At 44.2% G+C, this 10,587-nt stretch overlaps 1 protein-coding gene across 2 annotated transcripts in view; it reads right to left on the bottom strand.

The window, feature by feature from the left end:
* Positions 1-10,587, bottom strand: part of Lrrc28 (leucine rich repeat containing 28) — a 103,847-nt gene that overhangs the window by 23,190 nt on the left and 70,070 nt on the right. For both annotated transcript variants that reach the window (XM_005357774.3, XM_013350215.2), the window contains one exon: positions 3,444-3,546. In XM_005357774.3, the coding sequence (XP_005357831.1) occupies positions 3,444-3,546 (103 nt within the window). The remainder of the gene's footprint in view (positions 1-3,443; positions 3,547-10,587) is intronic.

Below are 10,587 nucleotides of genomic sequence, written 5' to 3'. Positions count from 1 at the left end.
GCAGGTATGGGCTCACTGTTCATATGTACACACAGGCAGGTATGGGCTGTGGAACTAGGGACTACATGAGTGGAAAGGAGGTAGTGAGAGCACATGGAATACAAAATTGGAAATGGCTGAAGGGAAGAAGATAAACAAAAGTAAATATGATTGAAACATAATTCTTTGCATGCTAGTTCAAAATAAAGTTTAAAATATACTATAGGTTAGTAAATTTATTCATGATCTATTAATAAATAGCTTCAACTGACTGGGAAAAAAATCTATAACTGGTCTGTGATCTAAAAAATGTTTAATCCACTGGTTCAACTGAGTCGAACAATCCTATTACCTCAAGTGACAGCATGACAAACCATTAGGTCACTTAAAGAAACTGCTCCCAGATCCAGATCCAGCTGGAAAGGTCCACGCACAGACGCGTGTTTTCTTTGTCTCACACCACCAGGGTTCTGGGGAATAGCCCAGGTGGGCCACTCTGCCATCAAGTGCTCCTGCATGCCCACACGTGCCACTCACGGCATTTACTGCTGCAGTAAGAGACAGACAACCCCAGAGAAAACAGCCCGGATGAAACTGGCAAACAGCATGAATGCCATGAAGCTGTGGCTGCCAGCTAGCCTCTACTCGGCTCTCCCAGAGTCCTTCCCCCTTCTAGCCGTGGCTTCCTGTGAAGCTCCTTCCACCGTGAAGATGGCTGCCCTGTGTAATCAACAGGATTTAATGTGTGACTCGGAGCTGGGACACAACAGTTAGTTCATGCTCTAGGTGTCAATCATCGCTCTCAGGGTATTAACTATTTGTACTGTTATCTTTGCCAGAATAAGTATTGGAATCCTTTGCTTCTCTAGTAACCTCTAGCACAGTCCTGACATGCTGGTTAGTGCCCAGTATTCGAACAACAATACACAATGAGTAGGGGCTAAACTTGTTCACATTTCTATAAATACCAAAGTTAACTTCATGAGACTTCTGAAACATTTGTGGATAATTTTATTTGTATTTTGTGGCTTTTTGTGTATTTTATACTCCATTCTCTAGCTTTCTCCACAGTTAATTTATATATTTATATGTATGTATACAATATAAACACAATCCTGTCATCTAAGGTAGTGTTCTATACACAGACATATAGACATGTATTATAAACCAGACTTTTGCATTGTTCTACAGGTTCCGAAAGCTCCATTCATTCCGTACTGCTGGAGCTGACTTCCTGGATCCTTGAGCTGAGCAGGGGTGTGCTCTGATACCTGGGGCTGCGAGGTTGCTGGAAGCAGCATGTGCGAGAATGAAGCACCACGTCAACAGAGCCTGGGCCGCGCATCACCTCGTACAAGTTCCTTCGGCACTGTTTTCCCACAATCCCTGGCTGCACACAAGGGCCACGAGGCTGCCATGTGTCACTTTGCTCATCACACTATTTGCTTTGCAGTGACCAAACAGGGCAATTGCTCACCAAAACCCAACAAAGGAACATGTTACCCAAATTCTTGTTCAAACAAGCTCCCTTGCTAGACACAGGGCACACACTGTTCTTTCTGTTAGGACTGTGTCTGCCTTGCTTCTCTGTCTCCTACAGAAAGGTAGGCAGCTTCAGTGCTCTGTCTGAGAATGGGAACCGTGGCTTTGATTTATTTTATAGGCAGAAGAAAGGGGGGGAAAAGTGGGACCTTCAGCAACACCTAGAATTTTGAACATTGGTTTTTCATTTAAATACTACATTAAGAAGTATCATTTTAGGCATAAATTAGGCTAAATGACTTTAAAAGGATAAATGGCTTAGGAATCTAATGACCAGAATACGCAAAGTTTTGGGTTAAAGCAACAGACTGAAAACGGAGCGCAGTCTAGTTGTAAGCTGGACTGCACACACCCCAATATTAACATTATAAAACTGGTGTTACATATTTCCTGTTAACATTATTTTTCTGTATTACTGTCAACGAGACAAGCTTATAACAATATGAAGAAAACACAGACTGTTAACTAGCACTTCTGTTTCTTTCCTTGATTATTCATTTCCCCAAAGGTTTGGCATTTTCTAAAATCAACTACCATTGCTGCCAGTACAAACTCAAAGCTGAAAACTTTCTCTTCTGCACAAAAAGAACATTCTGGCCATCGGTAGCACGAAATGGCAGCTATTTCCTCAGCGCGGAGAGGCTGGTCTTGGTGCAGCCTGAGCCAGTGTGGGAGCCTGCTTCCATCCTTTCCTGTGTATTACAGTGAGGTCATTCCTCTCGAGTGAACCCCTTAGGAACTCACTAAGATATGACTATGTAGTGTCACATCTGCGACAAGAGTCAGCTGTTAGAAAAGCCACTCAGCTAAAACGTGTAACACAACCCACTGTTCCTGCTTCAAGAAGGTTTTGGATTTCATTAGCCTGGACAGGCTCTTTCGTCTAGGGCTTCCCATGGTAACAAATGTGTCCTCTTCCTGAGGGAAAGGCACAGTTCCCAGGATGGCTTTCTCTGGAGCAATCAGCACTTACTCCCCATTCCCTGGAGCCAGGCCAACACAGAAGCGGCTGTCCTCTGTGTTTGGTATTGCCGGCTGTCTTCTCGCTGAGCTGCATGGAGTGCAGGTCAGGTATGCAGCTTGTTGGGAGTGCAGAGTCAAATGTGTTAGTCACTTCATCCCAAAGGTGGGCCTCTGGCTGCTGAAGTGGGGGAAGGAAGCTAGCAGTGCGGCCGACCTTTCACCCCACACCGCAGGGAAACACCCATGTCAGGCGACCCCGGCGTCCTGTTAAAGCACAGGCCGATGCCACCTTTCTAAAAGCCCGTGAGAAGGGGATGATTGTTGTTCGGACTGAAACAGCTGTGTGGTCGCTGGACTCAAGATTTGTAAGAAGGGGCTACGTCTGCTGCTGAATTCTAAATAGTTAAAATTGGTAAAATCTTAGATAAAGGGCAGGTAACATAGCACATGGTCTTTGCAATCACACCCAAGGAAGAAAACCCTTTAACATAAGACGATTCCTCTATTTTCTAGAGTTTCTAATGCTATGTATGGCAGGGTAGAAGAACACAAAAGTTTCATGCTGTAGACTTAAAGAGATACAAATTCAGCTCAATGAAGACAGAAGGAGAGCTATTTCGATAGTGAAAAAGAAAATGCCTATGGTCTTCTTCTCTTTAGCCATGGCTTACCAGTTGAACCGAACATACAACATTCTAAATTGCTTGCCTAATATTCTTAGTCCATAAAGATATTTGGAATAAGATATCAAGGCCAAAGATAAAATTTAAGCGGAATTATCAAAACTAGCCCATCCATTTTTTTTATTTATTTATTAAAGATTTCTGTCTCTCTCTCTCTCTCTTTTTTTTTTTTTTTTTGAATTTTCGAGACAGGGTTTCTCCGTAGCTTTTGGTTCCTGTCCTGGAACTAGCTCAAGCCCATCCATTTTTAAACCCCAACTGTGATGGCAGCCTTACCCGCTGCAGCCGATGACTTTGTTGTAGAGATACGACGGCAGGCCTTTCAGGTGGGTGTTGTTATCCACATACACATACTGCAACTCTCGAGAGCGACCTAAATCTGCAGCAGAGACAACAGGGCTATAATTCCTTTAGGAGGGCACCGTTATAACATGAAATACAAAATGTAACGTATAACATCATGAATAACGCCAAGTTTCTGCTTTGGAAGAAAGAAAGGGAATGTTTAATTCTGGGTGTATATTTACGGCAGTTGTAATGTTGGCTTTGTGTCAGAAAACATGGTGTGGAGAACTTACTTAATCTAGACTTTGATTTTTAAACTGGAGGATGAAATGAGCAGGAGCAGAATATCTGATCTCCTCTCACGTAAGACTTCTCTGACATTTTAGAGAATTCCAACTGTCTCTCATAGGGACCTCATTTCCCTTCTTTATCTTTAGAAAATGTTATACAAACTAAGGTGATATAGGTCAAGCTAACCAAACTGACTTTGCACCCCAAAACTGGATTTTACTTTCATGTGTATGTGTGTGTTCCTGAGTCCATGTCTCTGTACTACAGTGACTGCAGAGGCCAGAAAAGGGCGCTGGAGCCACTAGAAGTGGAGTTGTGACGTTTGTGGGTCACCATGTGGGTGCTGAGAGTGAACCTGTGTCCTCTGAAAGAGCAGCCAATGCTTTTAACCACGGAGCCATCTCTGGCCCTCTCCTTTGTGTTTCTGGAGGCCAGAGACTGATGTTGGATGTCTTCGGGGCCTCTCACTGAGGTGGCACTCACCAGCTTGGCTACACTGGCTGGCCAGTGTGCTCCAGAGATCCTCTAGACTCCGCCCCCACGCCCAGCACCCAGACGGTAACTGCCTACACTACCAAGCCTTCCTCTTATGTGAGTGCTTGGGAATCTGAACTCAGTTCCTCAGGTTTATACAGCAAACATTTTACCTACTAAGTCATTGCCTCAGCCCCTCCTTCCGCCCTTTGATAAAGAACCTTTGCTTGGGTGAACTTTAGTCAAGTTCTTGAACCTTCTGTTACTTCCCTCCCTCTGTGTACTTCCTTGCAAAATCCAATTTTAATGAAGAGCCCTGCTAAGTCAACTTAGCAAGAACGCTCCCTCCATGTCTGATCTTCCTCCCTCATCATTCAGCTGGACTCTATTCTTGGGTTTAGCATAAAATACTTTAGCATTAAATGTTTATGTTTAGCTAGTAATTTATTTTTCCATTTCTGGAAATTTTTTGCTTACCTTTCGACCAGAAAGAAAAAAAGAAAGATTTCTAAGATAGCTTAGTGAGTAAAGGTGCTTGCTGCCAAGTCTGAGGACCCGAGTGCCATCCTCAGGACCCACACAGTAGAAGGAGAAAGCCAAGCCTGCCAGCTGCTCTCTGACCTCCACACATGCACACAGCACACTGCACACAAATAATATTAAGAAATCTCGAAGATCATCAAGAGGAAAAAAAATCACCAAGTACTCAGAATCTAGACTCTCTAACTGCTGCTCACTCAAGCTCCAAACATGGCTGTGACGTCAGCACATGTGCTAATGGTCAACACTGCCTGGTCCTTGAGCTTCAGCGTTATCAGGGACAAGGCTCATATGAAAAGAATCTGAAGTGTAAACGACTGTGTAGCATACTTTTAAAGTATTAAGATACATATGTACCAAAATATTGAAAACTGCTCTCTTAGTGAACTGAAACTTTACACTTACCAAAGCAGGTGAGAAAAATATCAACTGACCAATACCATATTCCATTAACACCAGAGGAGGCCTCAGAAATCCACTAACATACCCATTCCTCACAATTCCTCTGACAAAGGTTATAAACACAAACAGAAATTTGCTCCGTTTATACATTGTAAATAGGCTGCTCGTGGTGGCGCACGCCTTTTAATCCCAGCACTCCGGCGGGCAGAGGCAGATGGACCTCTATGAGTTCAAGGCCAGTCTGGGATATATAGCAAGTTCCAGGCTAGTCAAGATGATGTAGTGAGAACCTGTCTCAAAAACAAAACAAAATGAAACAAAATCAAAACCATAAATGGCCTCTAGTCTCAGATTTGCCTTTCAGAGCCCCTCAGAGGGTGCGAGCTGGGGGTGGGGGGAATTCAAGGAAAGCAAAGTGAAGATTCTTGGCTTGGACTCGAGCAGTGGAGAGGCATGGCACACACTAATAATCCGAAAAGTAGAGACAGGAGTCAGCCAGCCTGATTTTGAATCTTCATTCTTCTACTTACTAGATATGTGGGCTTAGGATCTCATCTGTATAATAGAGAAAATAAAACTGTCTCCTAAGTTTGGTAAGAATGACTAGGTTTATAAATGATCAAGCAGGACTCCTGGCACAGAGCCTTCTCTAGTATATGACAGTTATTATTCTCATTATTATTAGTAAGTGACACACTGGAAAGTGTGGCCAATTAAGAAAGAACTTTCTTTGGCATGCAACAGGGGCACTAACCCTTTTCTACACTTTAATTGCATAGAAAGAACAGGCGGCTGCAGCTCCGGAGGGGATGATTCACCCTTCAAGCCAAGGACACAGATGGGACATGGCAGAGGAAGCACCCCTCTGTTCCCATACACCACAGGAGCTCCTGTGCACACTAAATGAGGTGACATGCAGAGATCACACCACCAAGTTAAATACACACTGACACTTGCTGCTTTATACACAGTTTAGCCTTCTCTCCTCTCCTTGTTTTATGGAGGAAAGACTACTAGTTAATGGTTTAAAAATAGTATTTGCTTTACATTTTATCTTAGGGAGAATCTGGCCAGCACTTCCTGAGCACTTTCTAATTTATCATATATGCCCCTAACAGTGGGTACAATCTTGTGCCATAGCTGAATCAAAACTAGTATCAACTGTCTTAAAATCTATTACATATTAATGCTTCTTAATATTTACAAGTAGCACAATTGGGGAGGGGGAAGGGAGAGAGAGAGAGAGGAAGGAAGGAAGGGAAAGAGGAGGGAGGGAGAGAGGAGAAAAGAAGAAGGGAGAGGGAGGGAGAGAGGGTTGTAATAACATGCTCTTAGTGTGTTTGGAGTCAGAACTGAGCCTGGATCCTGGCTCTCTACTTGGCAACGGATTTATGATTCAGAGCATCTTCCTTTGCTGGACCATGAGGATGACACTGTAACAGCTCAGATTGCTGAGTCTATGACACTGGTGTTTATGGCGCCAGGCTTGACTGCCTGCACAGTAACCGGTGCTCAGTAGAGCTTGGTCACTTTCCTCCCTCTTCTGGGTGTGCAGAGATCAGAAAGGGAGGGCGGAGACTGAAGAGAGCCAGGCGGCTGTTTTAGCTGACACAGCACAGCCTGCTGGTGAGGGTGAGACAACTCATGTTTGGCAAGGTTCCAGGCTGAGAGGGCTGTGCTCTGGCAACCTTAGAAAAGCATGCTATCAGCTGGCCAGACTCACAGCCACACAGGATCGGCATTTTAAAGCAATGAGGCTGAAGTATGAGTATCTGCTACATAGAAGAGCCTAGAGACTGTCCCTGCACTAACCTGTTGTCAAACTCATAGCAATCCTCCTGCTTCAGTCCTTCAATTGCTAAAGCCTGGCAATTGAAGTTCTTATATTCTTAAACAAAACAAATATTTTATATGTAGTATTTTTATTTTATGATCATTGGTGTTTTGCCTGCATGTTATGTCTGTGTGAGGGTGTCAGAAGCCCTGAACTGGAATTACAGGTAGGTTTGAGCTGTCACGTGGGTACTGGGAATTGAACCTGGGTCTCTGGAAGACCAGACAGAGCTCTCAACCACTGAGCCATCTGCCAGGCCTGGTTCCTACATTTTTAACACAGAAAAAGCTTCACTCAGTAACAGATTTTGGAAGAGACTATTGACCTACTAGTTAACAAGATAACAGTTTTTTTTTCATTTGACTAACATTATTTACTACTAACAATGCCACCAATACCTTATGCTAAATAAACACCATGGAAGAACATTTCTAAAAACTTCTTATGGTACCCAGGAAGCAAAGGCAGGCAGATCTCTGTGAGTTAGAGGCCAGCCTGGTTTACAAAATGAGTTTTAGGACAACGAGGGCTATGTAGAGAGACCTTGTCTCAAAAAAAAAAAAAACAAAAAAACAACAAAAAAAAACCCCAAAAAACAAACCACACACACACACACACACACACACACACACACACACACACACACAGCACCACCACCACCACCACAACAACAACAAAGCCCTGTGAAAAAAGGCTCAATATGTAAAACTTAGAAAGCATACAGTTAGTTACCTGACTGCCCAAATTTTAAAGCCATTAATAACTTTCCAGTTGGCTTTGCGGGGTGGGGGCATAGGGTTGTTTTTGTTTTTTCTCTGTGTAATAGACCTGGTTGTCCTAGAGCTCACTCTGTAGACCAGGCTAGCCGTGACTCCCAGGGATCCACCTGCCTCTGCCTCCAAGGTGCTGCACCACCACCAGCCGGCTTCAGGTGGCTTTTGAAAAAGCTATACCACACCCTCAAGTAGCTCCTTCTTACAGACTCACAGATCAAAGTTTATTGCTTAAAAACTGGCAAAGCTAGAAGTCCTGCACAGAGCCCCGTTCTTTTCATTATTTCAACCTCAAGGCTCTGGCATATGCAGACCACATGGCTGTAGGAACAAAAAGCTCCTATGTGTTCCGGCTATGGCTCTCTTAACCACACAGTATGAACAAGCACAGAGGGATGCAAGCCAGAACAGAGCAGGGCTGTGTTTATTATACCCTGACTAGTATAAAAGTCATTTGCTTATCGAAAGAGGAATAATAAGGTCTTTTAAACAATAAAGTGGGGCCAAAGAAACCGAAGCATCAAAGCAGCAGATCAAAATTGGCTGCTCGCAATCCTCTGTCAGCGTCAAACCAGCCATCAGAGTTCAGTACGCTAGACAGCCAGGCTGAATTCCACCATTTCCAATGCTATAAAACACAGGGTTTCCCACACAGCGAATTTAGAACAATTTACAGGCTATTCCAAAATGACTTTCAAATTAAGTTAAATCGCCTATACGAACAAGGACACTTCAGCCACTTTTCCAAAACAATGAATTCTTTTAGGGGCTACCTTCTTTGAACACAGACCCACACACCAGACTCCATTACATCTTTTACACAGCCATAGTCACTCTGGCATATTCAACTTTTACAAGATAAAACTTCAGGGTTAGCAAGATGGCTCAGTGGGTAAAGCACTTGCTAACACCCTGATAATTTGAATTTGATAAACACACACACACACAGATTTAATAAAGCCCTTTCACAGTAGATTTAAGTGTAATGAGATGCTTCCTACTCTGTAGGTCATAAACAGCTACTAAATAAACTGACTACAGTGGATCTGAACGGTGGAGGCGTCCTCTGGTGCTGGTTTAAATACTCACACTCGAGGCAGGATCTTTGTGCCCATATCAGATCAAGTGACAGAACCCATAAGCACTGAGGTAGGGACTGTGCAAGGTGCTTTGGGGCACAAAAATCAAGACACAACTCCTACCCTTCTTTATAGTCTGATTCTAGAGCAAAAATAGCTCATACTGATTGGATATTTATGAATAACTATAGAGTTGTGTGCTTTTACATGTATCTTACAGAATTCTTACAATAGTGCTATGAAATGTGTTTCTATTGCCCCTATTACTGATAATCAAATAACAGAGGATTAAACTGCAGCACTGGAACAGCGCAGAAGTGCCTGCTTCAGCATGATGGGTGAGGGACGGCACTGCTCAGAGGAGGAAGGGCTTCTGGGGGAAATACATACCCCAGGCTTCCAGCTGGGAAGTCGGATCTGGATCTGCAAGGGGCACTGCCAAGGAAGCAACTGATGAGGAAAACATCTCTGCTTCCTTTCAAAGACCAGAAGCCTAGCAGGTAAGTTCTGGCTCAGATTTCGGGCAGATGCATCAAGGGTAGGAAAATCTCCTTCAGGGAAGATCCCATGGAGGGACATGTGCTAATCCACCCGGCACGGCAGAGACTTGCGGACTCAGAACAACACGCTGTTCAGTGCTGTGGCCGACAGCCAAAGAGCAGACTGTCTGGGAGACAAAGCATTCCGAACTGGACTCACTCTGAACTTAAGAACTTCAGAACGATGCCTGGCGGAATTTCAGATTCCTGCTTTTAAGTCACCTGACGACATCATCCAGACTCTGCCAGCACTGCACATTCTTGTCACCAATCTACAACTCTGTAAATACCAGAACCAAAGCAACCAAAAGCTTTGCTGCCGAGGGTCTAGCTCCAGGCTCGCCTGAGATGGGATGTTATGTGGTCCAGGACGCTCAGGCTCATGATGTGACTGGGGATGGCCTTGAACTCCCAGTTCTCCTGGCTCCAGCACACAAGAGCAGGGATTACAGACATGTGGCACCCATCTGGCTTTGTTTTGTTTTTAATTGATACTTTCAAGAGAACAGGGCTTGATTTTTTTTCATCCCAATCTCTTTCCACACCACCAAATCCTACTCAGACTTAGCAAAAAATACATATTTGTCCATATAAAGCTCGGTTAATCTCAGCATCCTTTCTCATTACACACTAGCGCAGAAAGTCAACATCTGGCCCATGTTTGCAGAAGCCACATTAAATAATCCGTGCTAATTCTCTAAGAAAATTTAAAGCCAGAGCAAAAGATTTGGGAGGACAACGTAGCCCTATTAGGAGACAGCAGAAAGGAACCAGACAAGGAAAATGATTTTTTATTACAAGTACTTACAAAAGGGAGCACTGGACATCAATTATCCATTTTCTGTGCTCACTCTCTCCTCCCTCCCTCCTCCCCTTTCTCATGGATGCGCATGTGTGTGGAGGTCAGAGGTCACCCTGCGATGTCATTCCTCAGGTGCTAACAGCATGTTTTCTGAGGCAGGGTCTCTACTGGCAAAGAGCTCACCTAGTAGGCTAGGTTGCCTCCCTCTCCCTCGTGCTGGGCTGACAAGTGTGTGAGCACACCTGGTGCCCGGCTGACAAGTGTGTGAACACACCTAGTGCCCAGCTGACAAGTGTGTGAACACACCTGGTGCAGGGCTGACAAGTGTGTGAACACACCTAGTGCCCGGCTGACAAGTGTGTGAACACACCTGGTGCCCGGCTGACAAGTGTGTGAACACA

The sequence above is a fragment of the Microtus ochrogaster genome, chromosome 22 (genome assembly GCF_000317375.1).
Source record: "Microtus ochrogaster isolate Prairie Vole_2 chromosome 22, MicOch1.0, whole genome shotgun sequence".
In the NCBI taxonomy this organism is placed as follows: domain Eukaryota; kingdom Metazoa; phylum Chordata; class Mammalia; order Rodentia; family Cricetidae; genus Microtus; species Microtus ochrogaster.
Note: the sequence above shows the minus strand (reverse complement) of the source record. Positions and strands in the feature narration are given on the sequence as shown.